The sequence below is a fragment of the Petromyzon marinus genome, chromosome 50, assembly GCF_048934315.1.
Source record: "Petromyzon marinus isolate PM22_M1 ecotype Great Lakes invasive population chromosome 50, UKy_Petmar_22M1.pri1.0, whole genome shotgun sequence".
Lineage (NCBI taxonomy): Eukaryota > Metazoa > Chordata > Hyperoartia > Petromyzontiformes > Petromyzontidae > Petromyzon > Petromyzon marinus.
In genome coordinates, this window is record NC_133716.1 from 11,408,853 (window position 1) to 11,425,464 (window position 16,612).

At 49.5% G+C, this 16,612-nt stretch overlaps 1 protein-coding gene across 2 annotated transcripts in view; it reads left to right on the top strand.

Annotated features, from left to right (window-relative positions):
* NUP214 (nucleoporin 214) overlaps nt 1-16,612 on the top strand; it is a 46,941-nt gene that overhangs the window by 16,361 nt on the left and 13,968 nt on the right. For both annotated transcript variants that reach the window (XM_032973332.2, XM_032973333.2), the window contains 14 exons: nt 1,309-1,467; nt 2,907-3,087; nt 4,915-5,020; nt 6,183-6,303; nt 7,879-8,027; nt 8,430-8,546; nt 9,012-9,161; nt 9,744-9,902; nt 10,821-10,924; nt 11,748-11,936; nt 13,117-13,190; nt 14,022-14,108; nt 15,058-15,630; nt 16,133-16,203. In XM_032973332.2, coding sequence (XP_032829223.2) covers nt 1,309-1,467; nt 2,907-3,087; nt 4,915-5,020; nt 6,183-6,303; nt 7,879-8,027; nt 8,430-8,546; nt 9,012-9,161; nt 9,744-9,902; nt 10,821-10,924; nt 11,748-11,936; nt 13,117-13,190; nt 14,022-14,108; nt 15,058-15,630; nt 16,133-16,203 — 2,240 coding nt within the window. The remainder of the gene's footprint in view (nt 1-1,308; nt 1,468-2,906; nt 3,088-4,914; nt 5,021-6,182; nt 6,304-7,878; nt 8,028-8,429; nt 8,547-9,011; nt 9,162-9,743; nt 9,903-10,820; nt 10,925-11,747; nt 11,937-13,116; nt 13,191-14,021; nt 14,109-15,057; nt 15,631-16,132; nt 16,204-16,612) is intronic.

Below are 16,612 nucleotides of genomic sequence, written 5' to 3' on the forward strand. Positions count from 1 at the left end.
CAATCATCTTTTTTTTATGTTGCGTTGAATGTAGCACCTCTCGTGGTTGCCAGGTTTACATGAATCAGTTACACAAAACATGCAAAATCAAAAGTAATAGATTAATATGCAATATTCTTGGTTCTTTCGGTAAAGTCACGTAGAAGGGAAACAATAAAATAATTAAAATATAAAGCAATAAAATTCTCACGACGTTTCGACTGCAACACAAGCAATCATCATCAGCTGTGGAAACCACAAGAAAATTTGAAAAAAGTGGCGGTTATTTTTAACGTTAGCACTACGGATAGCGATTTGACAGTTTGTTCAGATGGACGAGTCCATCTGTGTTCGAAAAAGAGGAGGGGGGAGACGAAAAATAATGGATACGGTCTGAAAGCCACCTTAAGCGTGATAAATCAATTAAGACCCGAAATGGTTTATCAAATCCTTCCAATGATTGCTAAGCCAGAATCCATCTTCTCGGTTGAAATTGTCTCTGTGTTTGTATATGTGGATAGCCTCATGAACGAATCTCTCATGGTAGCCAGATGGCTTGCAAAGAACCTCTGTCTTGGAGAAGTCAATGTCATGTGAACCTACTGAATTATAACAGTGATCTGCCACGGCCGAGGTGTTGGTCCTACTGTGTTTCAGGTCTGCTTTGTGTTCACGAATGCGGTCCGAGACATGTCGTTTGGTTTCTCCAATGTAACTACTACCACAGAGGCAACTTACTTTGTAGACGCCAGGGTACTGTATGTACAGAATCGCATCATTAACAGACGGAACCAGATCACGGATTTTATGTAATGTGTTGAATCGGACCTGGATCTTGTGTTTATTCAAGATTTTGGAGATCTTTTTTGTGATCCCCGCAATGTAGGGTAAAGTGATAGTTTTGAAAGGCTCCTCAAGAGGGTCCTTCTTCATGGTTGGAGTGATAGCTTTGCGGATTGTGTAGTCGGAATAACCATTAAATAATAGATGTTAATCATTATGTTGTTACTACTCTGGGTCCCCCTGTCTTCTGCCCTGGCTCCCGACTTGGCAATGAAGCTTTGTTAATCTCTCCCTCAAAGTGCTTTCGTCATTTTGCTAGCTTTGACATTAAAACCAATGGGAGCGATGTCAGCCACATCAACTCGTGTGCCACAGTGACACACTTGGCCACAAATTTAAAGTCTCTTTCTCATCACCGCAGCTTTTAGACTTGCGTGGGATTTCCGACCTAACGAAGCGTATATCTACAGGACGGAGTGCTGGCCGCGCGAATTGTCACGTCTGCCTCGTAAATCGCCGGTCCCTGCGTGTCTGCTGCTCGTGCAGGGGAAGACAAGAGCATCCCGGCGGCACCTATGCTGGTGCTGCTGTCCACGGACGGACTGCTGTGCCCCTTCTACATGCTCAACAAGCAGCCCGGCGCCAAGGCCATCGTGGCGCCGCCGCAAGCCCTGCCCACGCACGGCGAGAGGACGGCGCCCCCGGGTACGCCGCCGATGAGGATTTGCGCTTGAATGGCCGGGGCGACTCGGAGCTCCTCGCCTCGTCATCGCGTCTCAGCTCAACCGTTCCAGTGCCTCGACCATTACAGATGCACGGGCACGCAGAGATGCGCATCTTGCATGAGCGTGATATTTTTAAAATATATTTTATATACATATTTTATCATATTTTTATCCAGGATTCAGGTTTTTTTGGGTTAGATCGTGTAAATATATAAATGCGTTGTTAAACCCGCCACCACCCGACAAAGCCAATTAATAAGGTTTGTCATGTAAACGGAACATGCCAATTCGTTACTAGTACAGCGCACCGGTGTGTTGGAGAGCAAAGCCACAACATTTACAATCTGAGTTCGACGTTTCGCCAGTAATTTCAACTAGTTTCATCAGTCGACAGCCAGATTGGTGGAGAAATCCTCCTATTTTGTTCCATAAATAGAGGGGTAGATGTAAGGGTATCACTTGTGAGCCCTTCTAGCTCAGATCACTTGACATCCAGATGGCAAAGTGCTGTTCTGGGCACCTCTAGCATTGGCTGAAAACCCGATCCTTTACGGTGTTTTTGTTGCATATGGACATTTGTTATTGGATGGAGAGACGATCAGGTAATTTAACGTTAAAACCCAGTTACATCATAGTTGGCTGCTACCTGGCTTCAATCTGTCTTCAGTATGTTTATTCTAGCTGTCTGTGCGTATCTCGCCTGTGGTGTTATGGCTCATTGGACCGACTTGACGTTAACTGCCCATGTAATGATTCCTGCCTTCGTTGGCGATTGTAAAAATGTTGGGGTCCCAAGGCGATGGACTTATGTATTGTTTTTTTTGGTCATTCTGGACTCGTGGCAGTGCGGTGCATAAGACCCGGTTTTATACAGCACATTCAAATAGAAAAGATTAATGAAATCTTATGCCCACAAAACACGCTCGTGAGATGCATTGTGGGCATCAGAATAGATATCAGAATCGAGGCATCATTACACGGCTGCTAGTTTTTACCCTACCTGCCCGCCCACTGCCTCTGACCAATTTGGCAGGAAATCACCCGATCCTGTCAGCGCTCGAAAGGTAAGCATCCTGGATAGTGTTTGGATTTGTGACCACCACGCGTAGAACATCGTACGATGCGGGGCGACACTGAGCAGTCAGAGGTAGTGTAGCAAAGTCCATTGTTGTACTGTATTATTCTCATGTTTATCCGCTCTGTCTTCACCACCCTGCATTGACCAGCATGGTGAAGTATGCTCAAATAACCCCCACTATTTGCACGACATTGGCGGGGGAGCATCATCCAGCAGTGGATTGACCAAGCGCGCAGCAGTGAATTGACCAAGCGCTGTACAAATGCGTGTATCATCTGCCCTCGAAGAGCCCGCTCCCCGCCAAGTTACTGACGCAGCCTGGCTCTGTGCTCGCCCCGCAGGTGGGGGCCCCGTCGCGCCCCCTGCCGCTCCGAGCTCCACCGCCCAGGGCCCGCCTCCCCTCACCGCCGCCGTGGCCCCCACCCTGAAACCCGCGGCCGCGCCGACGGCCTCCACTCGCGCCTGGCCCGCGGCGTCGGCGGCGGCGCCCGGCGCGGGACCGTCATCTCCCCCCGGCGTCAGGTAACGGGGGCGCTTGAGCCGCCGTCGCAGTCTTCGCCGTGCGGTCAGATCACCGTTGCTCATTGGTTTTTTCCGTAAAGTCACGTATGTAGAAATGCGATAAAATGATATTAAAACAAAAAACAATCACGATGTTTCGATCACAACGCAAGCGATCTTCGTCAGGTGATGAAGATCGCTTGCGTTGTGATCGAAACGTCGTGATTGTTTTTTATTTTAATAGAATTTTATTGGATTTCTACATACGTGACTTTACCGAAAAAACCAATGAGTAATTTTATCCAGTCACGAAAGCTTTAATACTTTAAGATCACCGTTGCTTAGCGTGAACGGGTGGGTTACTTGATACGATGACACGGTACGTTGCGTGTACTGTGTCGCGTACGCAACTTGTGTGACGTCGCATTCTCGACACCGCATATACAACATCGCGTATCCAATGCGATAGAAAATGGAATGTACACCATGCACAACACACTGCGCTGGGTGTGGATGGTTAATTGGTCAGGGTGCATATGTGACCTCATACTATACTGCAGTTTTAGAAATGTTATAATACAAGGAACTATTAAAGGGGGTGGCGGTGACGGTAAGTGCTTGGGTTAACGTTAGAGCTGGGCTGTTCGTTATTTAGGTCTCACAGCCGTTTCCACGCGTGCCACTGGATGGGAGGTGATGGACAGGGCTTTGTGACGTCAATGGCATCACCAGCCGTGTCACGCTGGGCCTGGCTCGTCAGGGGGGGTTTCCCGCCTTCGGGAGACAGCAGGATATGGGGGCGGCTGCCATTTTTAAAGGGGTCTTTAGTAATTGACCAAAAAAAAGTAGTGGATTACAATTTATTTTTTTAATTCGTCCGTGTGGTTAATGCAAACATTTTTTTGCAAAGGGTATCTATTTGGTGTTTTAAAATCTTAACACCTGTTTTATTGCCAGAAAGGGTAAAAACTATTCTTATTTTTTCATAATGTAAGGACACCAGCAGCCCCAGTGCATGCTGTGGTCACTGTTCAGATCCTTCAGTAAAAATATTGTGCTGCTGCTTCGGAGCTGAATTTAATGCTCTCAAGTCATTAAAATTGGGCCCCTGACCATTTCACCTGGAATGCGCCCAATCTCATCAGATCTCAGAAGCTAAGCAGAGCTGAACCTAGATAGTGCCTGGATGGGAAATCACCATGCATTTTAGTGGGTATTATTAGATACCATGGGACGATGTTTTGGGCGCAGAGGGCAGTGCAAACAAATCCATTGTTGTGCAGTAATTCTATGCTTCCACATGTTTGCTCCTCACCTTCAACCTGCATTGATCTGCTTGGTGGAGTATGATCACATAACTCCTGCAACACGCAGGGCATGAGGAGAAGTATAAGAATATTTATATTAAACTAGAACAATCCGATGAGCTATAAAGCTCTTTTGCACAGACTTGTGTGGCAGAAGAACGACAAAGGGGTGTAAATGTACACCTGCAACTGAGTGACAGAGCGTGTTACTTTTGAAAAGAAGTTCTTTGTGAGATTTAAAGAGTGATTCTGCTATGGACAGACTTACCTTGTCAAAAGAATGTGGAATTTCCACCATGTCTCAGGGAAATTAATACTCCCCCACTCCCATTTACAGCTGGAAGACGCCTTGGCATTTACTTGTAAATCCCAATTACATGAATGATGGGGATGACGTTCAGTTACTTGTGGAGCCTCGGCGGTTAATCGGTGATCGGAACCCGACCACTTTCCACGCGTCACCACGGTGCGAATGCTGCAAGGGAAACGCGCTGCCCACTGCAATCCCACGGTCTCCTGTGACGTGCGGTCTGCCTTTCAGGTTTTCGTTCAGCCCCAGCCCGAGTCTCCCGGCTCCACTCGCCACCTCTAAGGCCGTGACGTCCATGCCCGCGGAGCCCCTGCGACAGGTTCCAGCCCTGGCACAGGTGACGCAGTCCCGGCCGGCACTTTGAAGAGGGTGCCCATATTTTAGAATCAGATTATGTATACTGGAGAAATCCGATGAGCTATAAAGCTCTTTTTCACAGATGTCTAGTAGGGGTGGGTGAGAACGTACAAAAACACGATATGAGTGCAAAGTATATGAAAGGTAAAGAAATCACTGAAAAAATCTATACAAATGAAACTAAACTATTTTTTATCTTACCAGGTAAGGCCCACTGAGCTATTATATTATCTTTCAGAAGCGACCTGGCCACAAATGATAGCTCAACGAAGTGGATTATTATGTGGAAATTTAAAGCAGCAAATAATCTAAATAATCTATGTTTGATTAACTGACACGGGTTTAAACTTGAGCAACAATAATATAAAAAATCGAATCTGCACTAAAAGGGGTCCTTATAAATTCTGTATATGGGGATGCATTCCCTACAGCGTTATTTCTTACGTATGAGCAATATATGAGGGCATTATGTTTGGTATTGGTAATACCGCTAATAATAATATAGATGGTAAACTACACCCGCCTCGACCCGCCCTAACACTTGGTTATATTTCCAGAACTAATAGTTGCAGGAATTTTTCCTCACATAGGTCTACAATGCTCAATATAAAAACACGTGACAACAAGGCGCAGAGAGACCAAGGAAGAGTAAACACATGTTGGCGGGCGGGTGTGTTTCTTTTTTTTAACTGGCAAGCTCTGCGTACTGTAATAATATTGAATAACAAATACTGGAATAACATTGGCAAAAGAAAAAACTAAACTCGATTTTTGTAAAATGTAATCGTGACCGTGCATCGTGAAAATCAAATCGCAGGTGGTGGGGGGTGCTGGTTGGCTCTCATTGGCTGAGCAAATGTAAACAATGGCGGCGGATGCCGCTCCTCGGCGTTGCGTGTTCTCACTCGGAAGCGCTCTTCAGATTTTCTTAATTTTTTTAGCAAAAGGTTGCTCGAGGACAAAGAGCGCTATAACGAATCAACATTCTACGGGGTCGCGCTATCCGAGGTCGGCCTGTGTAAACGTTTTCTCAAGCGTAGATATTGTGGGGCCTCCTCGGCTGTGTGTGGCTGTTTGATGGCGTGCCACCGCCGTTAAATGTTGGCGGCGGCGTCCGCGTTGCTGCGCGTGTGAACGGGCAGACGCAGGCAGCGTCGGCGATGGGGAACTTCACTTTGGGACAGATGCTCGCTCAGCCGAGCGCAGCCATGAACTCGGAGGGACCCAGCCTCTTCTCGACGCTCGCAGCTTCCCCGCTGTCGGGTAAGCCTTCAGAAGCCCCGCGTCATTAAATGTTTTATCTAGATCAGGGGTCACCAAACTACGGCCCGCGGGCCACATCCGGCCCGCGACGTCAGTCCATCAGGCCCGCCGACGATACTTGAATTTGGTTGATAAAACGTATGGAACACGAGACGTTGTGATACAATTTAAATATCTTGAAAGCCAAACGTCAGTTTCACAAATCTCGCTAACCTTTTTTGCTGCTTAGTTTGTGAGATTCGGATATGTGCACACTAGGTCTGATGTAACTATCTTTTTGCTAACGTCGCCTTCTTTGATAACTTTTTAGTAAATAAATGTTGGTTGTCTTTGTTTTTTGTGCATTGCACGCCACTCACCCATGATTAACAAGGAATGCTAAACTTAGTTTTTCGTCTTTTTTCCCCGAGCTTTCGTTCTGGCTTGCAAGTATTGAACAGAATGATTATGCGGCCCGCGTTCGTCATTCTTTCAGTTATCCGGCCCACTGTGAAAAAAGTTTGGTGACCCCTGATCTAGATTGAAAACTGATTTACTTAGAACGGCATTTTGTGTCTAGTTTGTTGTCCTTCCCCCGCACCTCCGATTAGCACCGTTGGCTATGTACGGTGCGAAAGAAGTTCGAGCTACATATTTACATCATTGTCATCATCAGTGTTGCTATGATTATTGTCAATTTTATTTAAATTTTACCATCATCTCCGTCGAAAGAAGAAGATCACTGTCGTATCATCATTGCCATGATAATTTTCATGATCGGCGTGTCGACATTTTGATTGTCATTCTCTTCCATTATCATTAACATTAGTATGGTTGTTATACTTCTCATGATCATCATCATCCTCATTGTCATAATTAACACACTCCCTCTCTTCATTGTTGTTATCATGTCATAATTTTCATCATTAGTATCATCATCACATTGTTCATCATCTCAGCAGTGTGAAGAGCTTTGCTGCCATCTGTTAAGTTCGTTAACTTCGAGTTTTCTCATGCAAATATATGTATTCCTTGAAGTTCTATGGTTGACCAACGAAGGTGACTGTCCAATGACATCCCATGGTTGTTCATGTCTCAGAAGTCACATTTGTCAGTGTTCTCTCATTCGTGTAAGATTGAAAAGCTTGCATGCAAACACACATGCACATAGATACATACTGACAGCACATATTACACACGCATTGATAACATAGTGTAGTATGTGGCCTGGTTGCTCAGATGCCTGGATGTCTTATGTGCATTCCCTCTTTTAGTTTTATGGTCAACTCCTTAGCTGCTCTGAGCGGTAGTGTCGCTGTTAGCACGGTTCGCTACGAACTTGGCGACCCGGGTTCGATTACCGCTCACGGCCAACACCAGTGACGATTATTTGAACCGGTCCTGGGCCTCGCCTAGGTCGACTCAGCCTTAAATGAGTACCTGGTGTGGTGTGTGAACATCGCTACTTGGGAGACAAAGGCGGCTGGGCGTGGTGTTGGCCACCCACCCCCTAGTGTGCCGTGCCGACCTTCATAGGTACTCACAGCACTTGCCCCAACAGTCTGTTAAGGCTATACTGGGGGATCTTTTTCACAGGTGGATTTTCGATGAGGTTTCCTGGGACGCAGAGCCAAAGTCCAGCGACGCGGCCTATCAGCAGGCCTCCCGCCACCTCCATTGCCACGGCCGGGCAGCAGCTGCCCAGGGCTGCTCCGCCAAGCACCACAGCTTCACAGCCACCCACGGTACTCCTTCAGTCTCTCAACAAAAGGCACAACCCAAGCACGCACACATAGCTACTGCGTTGTAGCTATGATGAACAAACAAGGATTTGTTTCGTCATCGTCCAAAGGCATTTCTGACAACGTTGCTGAGCGATGATGGTGATGATGACCATGACGATGGTGACGATGATGATGATGGTGATGATGACGATGGTGATGGTGACGATGACGATGATGATGGTGATGGTGACGGTGACGATGGTGACGATGACGATGGTGACGATGACGATGGTGACGATGACGATGGTGACGATGGTGATGGTGACGATGGTGATGGTGACGATGGTGATGGTGACGATGACGATGGTGATGACGGTGGTGATGTTGACGGTGATGATGACGATGGTGACGGTTATGTTACAGAACACTGGCAGGCCCGTCACCCCGGCACGCCACGCTGGACCCGCTGCGGCAGTGACAGCCATGAAGCCGACTCCACAGCGATCCTCGGACCCTTACTCTGTGGGCATCTCTGAGGAGGTGAGTCCGGCTTCATCCATATTATGTAGGTTTTGTCAGCTCTGGTGTTGCTAGGGTGCCACGGTGCGAGATGTTAACAACCTCGCCTGGTATACAGGAGGTCGTGGGTTCAATTACGACCCTGACGCCTGTTGTATACTTGATGTTTGCGTGTCTCTCTTCCCGTGAATTTTTCTCTGGGTTCCTCTGGTTTTTCCCTCCACATTTAGAATCAACACACAGTACTTGGCTGCTATAAATTTCCACGTCATGAGCCACTGTTTTTGAGCTATCATTTGTGGCCAGGTCACTTCTAAAAAAGAGCTGTATAGCTCAGTGGGCCTTACCTGGTAAAATAAAAAATTGTTTAGTTTAGATTTTGCTCAGGTCTATGGACTAAAGGGAACGTGGACTTTCCACCACTGGGTCGGGGTGACCAGCAGGGATGTCGCTCACGCGGGGCATCGCCGCCTCTCCTTGCCCCAGGTGTCTCACTTCCAGCGGGAGCTCGACGCCCTGAAGCTTCGCTGGGCAGAGGACGACTTCTCGGTGGGCACGAACGAGGAGTTGTCCCGCATGTCACACGAAACACAGGGCCTCCAGGTCTACTTGGAGCAAATCAAGGCCAAGACTGTGGTGAGTGGGCCCAGCCTCGACCCCCTCCCAGTCCCCTCGAATGACCCCGGGCTCCATGCCGGGTGTCGAGGTCGCTGAGCCAGTACGACCGAGACCATTTTGAGCCCTCCAAAGCTGCCCTGACCCATAACCATCAGTCACCTGTCACTCTCACACGAGAGGCCCTATCTGCCCCAGTGACTTCCCTTCATAAACGTTAATTCTGCCCGTAGCACCTGGGTCTGGACCGTGGCATCCCGTTGGTCAGTGAGACACCCGCATCACCGCTCGTTATCGCACCATCTCTCCACCCTTTCATCCATTCGGTGCAGGTCTGTCCACCTCCACACACATTACATTCATGTGTGCGTGTCGCGGTGGCACAGTGGTAAGTGCACTGTGCTCTGAACCCGGTGATCCGAGTTTTATTCCCACTAGCAGGCCCTTCCCTCGGCTGAGTAACTGTTGCAGTGTGTAACCATCAGCACTGGGCAGACAAAGGCAGCCCCCCTGCCGCTTGCTGTTCCCAACGCGTCTCACCCTACGCCCGCCGTGTTTCACCATGCCCCTGGGTGTCGTGCCGTCCCCCCCTGCTGCGAATAGGTGCAGCATGCGGGTGTGAGCAGGCTGCAGACTGAGGTGCTGCAGGGCTTTGCGGAGCTGGAGGAGGCACGTTCTTGCCTGGAGCGCCGCCGCGACCCCGCTTACCAGCAGCTGCTGCGCCAGAGAAGCCTTCACCCTGCCAGCCAAAAGCAACTCGAGGTGCTGCCCCTGCTGCCCTCGTTGCTGCCATCCCACTGCCCGTGCTGGTGTCCCACCATTACTTGCCACGGTGGCAAGATGTTAATTACCTCTCTTGGTGTACAGGAGGTGGTGGGTTTGATTCTGACCCTGGCGCATGTATATTGGTATATGCATGTTCTCCCCGTGGTCGTGCGAATATTTCTCTGGGTCCTCCGGTGTTTCCCTCTACATTTAGAATCATCGTGCGTTTAGGGTATTTAGCTGCTATACATTTCCACGTGATGCATCATTTGTGGCCAGGTCGCTTCTGAAAAAGCTATTTAGCGCAGTAGGCCTTACCTAGTAAAATAAAAAATAGTTTTTCATTTTAATCGTTTTTTAATTCTTGTTACCCTATCATTAGTCCCGCTGTGTCTGTCCTTCCTGCCTTGCGGCCTGTGCTGCCCTCTCTTGTCCCCACTTCCCACATTGCCCTTCCAGCTGTCACGTCTGCTCTCCGTAATGCCCTCCCAGCCCTCCCTTATGTGGCCTATGATCTAGTGCTGCGAAGGCGATATAGTTGGTGGATCACACGAGCTGTGAAACTCCCTTCCCATGGGCGTCTCGGTGCCAATTCCCTGGCTTGGCAGGGAGAAGGCAGTACAGCAAATGTGAAACTCGCCTCTTTTGTTTTTATGGGATACTGTTGCCCCCTGGGAGATTGCCACGTACCCCCAGGGGTCCGTGTACCCCCAGTTGAGAACCATTGCGCTCGTGTACCCGCTGTGTGCTAACATACTGACTGTTGCTTGTTTGCACGACCCATTCCCACGCGTATCCATGTGACTACTGAGATATGGTTCGTTTTGACTCGCTGGTCATCCAGACTCAACCTCTCCTTAACATAAGCGACGTTGGCTAAAGCTTGACTTTAACCCCCCCCCCCTTCCCTAATAGGAGATCCGCCGGTTGCATCGGTACGTCACCTTCGCCATACAAGACATCAACAACATCCTCGATTTCCAGTGGGATTCCTATATGCAAGGGCAGAAGCAGCAGAAGTGAGTCGTTGTCCCTCTTTTTGCACTGCACATCCGAGCCGCGCCGGGGCCATCTCCAAGCCGGCCCGGCACAGCTCAGTCGGAGGCGCCGGTGTTGTTTTTCCACTGCCGCTGACGTTGCACGCAATGAACGGGCCGATTAGCCCCGGCCCTGCTTGGCCCCGAGCCAGATTCGCATGTCTGAAGCCACATTCACAATTTTTTTTCTGGCTTGGCCCAGAAAAAAGCCAGTGGCAAACCGCCCGATGCTGGCTTGGTTCGGATGTACCAGTCCAAAAGGGGAATTAGTTCCCTAGGTCTGCACTATGGCTACAACTCTGATGATGATAATAATGTCCTTTATCCAAGAGAGCTCCATACACGCGCTGAATAACGCATTAGCACAAAAGGCAGCTAGTGACAAAATTAGTATCGATAGGCCCATTTAGCCAGACCAAGGGTGTCCCTCAAGGTATTTTAGGTTCAGTGTTGATGCCCAACACTCATAGAGGGTCGCGAAAGATTCTTGGCATTCTTTGTAAATGCTCAAGGCTCACGTAGCTAGAATAAGGCAACTAGGATTCCTACGCCTCTGGAGTTGATCTTTCCTGAAACACAACTGAACTAAGCATCCTTACGACTCCTCGGACATAGGCACCAACCCCTGCAATTTCATTCCGTTTATACTCCGATAAATTGCGCCATCGTGTTGCACCTCCAGATGTTTTGCATGGGGAAGCACAGTATAAATAACATGATGACGATAATAATGATGATACCACGATGATGCCCAGCTCGCCCTCGACGAACTTCGCCGCTCGTTTGTTTCCCCGTGTGCGCGCAGGAAGCTGATGGTCCCGGAACGCGAGGGCCTGTACCGTTGCCTGGCGAACAACCGCGCGCTCCTGATGGACTACCTGAGCACCGTGAACAGCCTCTGCCAGCAGCTGCAAACCGTGCGGGCGCGCAAGCCGCTCTCCACGTGGGGTGGCGGCGGCACCCTGCCCAGCCCGGCCAGGCAGGCTTTGCCCAGGTGAGATGATTGCACCAGCAGTGATATACTAGGTAGCAGAGTAGCAGCAGGAGTAGTGAGATGGAATAGTAGCAGAATCGGCTGGATTTTGTAGCAGCAGCAGTGGTCGTAACAGCAACGATTGCAATGGAGGTAGCAGCGCGAGGATTAGTAGTTGGAGTAGCCGTAGTAGCAATTGTAGCAACAGTGGTGGACGTAATAGAAGTTTTTTTCTGTGCTGCCAAGTCAACACCTCGATTAATAGTGCCTGTCACGAATGGCTGTGGATGCTGCCAAGGACTTATATATCCAATCTCTACTTACCAATTAGAACCCCTGGATGTAAGAAGCACAGGATGCCTACTTCTGTAGGCCTAAGTTCAAAAACAAAAGTAACCGGTGGTCACAAAATAATTTTACTTTTTTAACTTTAGGTATTTCTGTGAGGTGAATAGATGAGATCCATCATAAAGGTTTTTTTGGGCTAGATCACTTAAATTTCAATGTGTTGTTTAGCCATCACCACCCGACACAGCCCGTTAGTAAGCTTTCTCACGTAAACAAAATGTGCCAATTAGTTACTACTTCAGCACACCGGTGTGTTGGAGAGTAAACCCACAACATTTACAATTTGAGTGATGTTTTGCTGGTGATTACAACCAGCTTTATCAGGTGATTTACCACAATTCTGGCAAATGGCCTGATGAAGCTGCTTGTAATTGGCAGTCTCGGATGGTGGTGTGTTCACGAAACATGAATACTTACGCGATCTAACCCAAAAAAAACTTTATTATGAATAATATTGGTCGCGAATTGCATTGATGAGACTTTACTTGTACCAACAATTCAGCTGCAACATTTTTGGAATGTACATCACCCACTCGGTCACCATCTCACTCGCTCACAATCGGCTATATACATCAGACACGCTCAGGAGGCAGTGTGTGAGTTAGGATGGCTGGGGAATTGTTTGGCAGTGTCAGATTTGTTTTATTGAACCCTGTTCAAAAATCGCAGCAGAGGACGCGCATACATGTCGGAAGGGTTGATAGATCTGCAGATTGCGCCCAGCCACAGAGTTGGGCAGTGTCAGCTTGTTAATCCGCCAACTGCTAACACTGCCGTCCCGTTGACATCAGTAGAAATATGTCCAGCCTAATGTGGGCCCCAAACCGATCGCTGCCATTGTGTGCGCTCGCAGCTGGGAGGCTGACTTGAGGACCTTGCGGGATGCGCTCAGCAGCACCCACATACAGTCGCCATCCGTGGCCCCCAGTAAGTACGCGGTTAAGGCGAGCACCGGTGCAGTTCCTCAACACATCCAACCTCGCCGTGTGCTCGCCCTCGCCTGCCTTTAACATCCCACCTTGAGCTACTTCCCTTCCCGTCTACCCCACTCCAGCAACCGTGGCCTCCTGTCAATACCTCCCATCACTGACGGAGGAGGGTGGAAGTGTGTGCTCTGCTTGCCAGGGTCTCTCACTGTCTGTGTCCTTGTCTCTCCATCTCTTGTGTCTCTGTTGGTTTAGCTTTCTTCCCGTGTTGCTCTATCTCTGTCACCTGCTATTGATGTCTCTGCCTGTCCCTATGTTCTGTCTCTTTTTCATTGTTACCCGTCTCTGTACGTACTTTTGCATCTGCCCCTCCACCTTTATCTCTTACCATCCTCACCAATTTCAAGATCCTCCTATGGACTCACCGCCATCTACTTCTTTTCTCCCTGTCCTTCATGTAAGCAACCAAGGAATTTTGCAAAAACGCGCAATCAACTTCCTTATTTGCTGCCTCCACAGTGTTGAACTACCGGCCTTTGGTCGTGCGCATCACTGACTCGTTGCACGGTGGAATTGCAGGCTTTGATGCCTTCCTCTTTTCCACCTGTAGCTGAAGTCACTTGACAAACATCGCCTGAACTTTTTCACACATTGGTGTAATTTTTTTCTGCTGCTGCTGCTTGTCCTCCAGGCCTCCTTCCCCCACCCCTCATCAACTCTCTTTCGTTACAAATCTCGAGCGTCGCCGTGAAAGTGAAGCAGCTCGCTTGGGGCTCACGCCCACCAACACCCTGCCTTGTCAACCCCCCCCCCCCTTCCGTGGACCTCTTAGGCGCCAGCTTCTCGGTCGCGCGTGTGGCGCAGCTGCGCAACTTTCTGAGCAAGAGGACGACCATCGTCGTCAGGTCGACTGCACCAGGTCAGTCGGACAGGTCCGGTGTTCGATCGGGGAGCGGACATCTGTGAGATTCACCTTACGTTTCGCAAGGGAGATGTCTTACTGCGTTGAGTAGTGGTTTCTGGCCAATATCCACAGCGGGGGTGCGGGGGGCTATTGTGGCCTGACACATCAGCAGAGGAAGTGGTAGTCGTAACAACACTATAAACAGTCCTGGCCCCAGCAGAAGTACTAGTAGTAGCAACTTTTAGTATCTTCATTAGTCACAGCGGTAGCAGGAGTAATCGCAGTAATAGTAGCATAGGAAACAATAGTAGCAGCAGAAATATTAGTTGCAGCAATACTAGCATGAGAAATAGCGTTCATACTAGCAACAGTAACTACTGTAATAGAAGCAGTAGTTCCAGGAGCAATATAAATAGCAGACGGAGTAATTTTAGCAGTTGCTGCAGTAGAAGTAGAATGTATCAGCAGTTGTCTGGAGCTTCTGGTTTTGAGTACAGATGCATGCGGAGCTTGCTGGAAAATGTTTTAATGTACAAGGCAAACAACTTTAAGTTGAGTACAGGATGTGGGAGGAAAATGTTGTAGAAATTGCCAGGAAGAGGGGGTTGAAGGTGGGTGTCGTACGTGTGTGTAATGGAGGTGGCCGGGTGACTGAGACAGACTTTACAGTGTCCTCCAAAAGTTGGTAATAATCAACGAAAATGCCTAAGAACAGGCGGTGTGGTGTTTATGTGCGAACTATGCAATAACAGCTGTGAGATTTGGCAGAAGGAACCGATGGCAAAAAATTTGGTGGCATCGATGGTGCTGGTCACGATGACCTTTCGACCTAAGTTGACTCAGCCGTGCGCGTTGCTCTGCTGGACACAATTGACCATTAAGCACTTGTGCCTTCTCTGTGCACCCCCCTACCCCGCACGCACCCCTTCCCCCCCACCGCCTACCACCTTCCCGAACAAATCAGCCAACTTGTCAGGCTCGGCCTTCCTGTCGACACGCCGCACCCAGGACCTGGATGCAGCCAGCTCCGTGTCGTCAGTGGTGTGCCGGCCCTGCCTGGACGAGCTTGACGTCGAGCAGTTTAACGACGACGATGACGACGACGATGACGACGGGGAGGAATACGACGACAACGATGAAGACAACGAGGACTCCGAATACGACGAGCAGATCTCTCGCGTCCGACCGTCGTTCCAAGCACCGCCCCCTTCTGCCGCGCACCAGCCGCCCCCTCTCACCCAGCACGCACCGCTGCAGCGTACGGCGTCTGTGGCGCCGGCACGGGTGCCAGGTCTATCCGGCGCCGGCGCGAAGGGCGGCGGTGTCGCCACTGCTCCGAGCGCCACGCTCAAGTACGGCGCTCCGGGCATCGTGGGTAGCGAAGGATCCCACGAAATGCCAACCTTCGTGAACTCCAACAAGCCGGCCTCATCCGCCGCCCCTCCCTCGGGCCAAGGCCTCGGAGTCGGAATTCTGCTGCCGAGGCAGGCGGCGGCAGCCGCCGCCATCAGCCGCAATGCGGCCAGCAAGCCGGCGGGTGAGACGTGCCGAGCGAGTCACAACCAGGGGATCCCGTGTGCCCCATGACTAAGTTTCGTCCAGCCTGCAGCCACTTGAAGCCGAGCCAGTTTTAAACGTTCCACAAAAAAATTGTAATCGTCCACTGCGAGTATATTCTTTGGTTCTTTGGGTAAAGTCACGTAGATACAAAAATAATAATAAAAATAAAGTGAATAAAAAATTCACTGCTAGCATGTTGACTGCACTTAAGGGTGTTACTAGAGAGGAGTAGTTTCCACCTGGGAATTTTTGTTTCCATGTGTTTTTCAGAGTACATTCAGTTACTCCTGTCACTGCAAGTGCCTCATCAAATGTAATTTTTTTAAGAATGTATTCGTCAGTTGCATGAGTCGTCCACAGAAGCCTGTTGAACCTGTATTTGCGGGCCACGCCTAGGCTTCCCCTTAGTGTTTGCGAGCGTATGCGTTTATGTGCGCGTGTGTGTGAACGTGCGGTTCACGCCGTTGTTTGTTTCTCAGTGACAAGCGCTCCACTGACAGAGTCTACACTCAAGAACGTCCCGAAGGTGGTGAACGTCATGGACCTCTCGGTAATCCCTGCCGCTCTCGCTCCCAACGCCCCGAGGGTCGCTGCTGCGTTTGCTCCCACCCCTCCACCATCCTGTCCAGAATAGCAAATTCTATTTACTATTCATTTAATTCGATTGATTTCCATTCCGTGATTCTCCGCGTCTTTGGTTTCTTCCATCGAGTGACGTAATCTAAAAGATTGCCGTCGCAATTCTCTGGGGAGACCTTCATCCAGCAATAGATCGATCAGAACCGCCGATTCACTCCGCAAATCCTGACTTGTTTGCAAGGGGATAGGGCCGCCACCATTACGGGTTTCAAATCCCCTTCCCGTGCACAGCTAAAAAAAACACGGGGTCACGGGGCTGCCACCTCGCGAGCAGAGGAGGAGAGGGAGTGGACGCTGGCGTTGACGTAGTGTCACTCGAT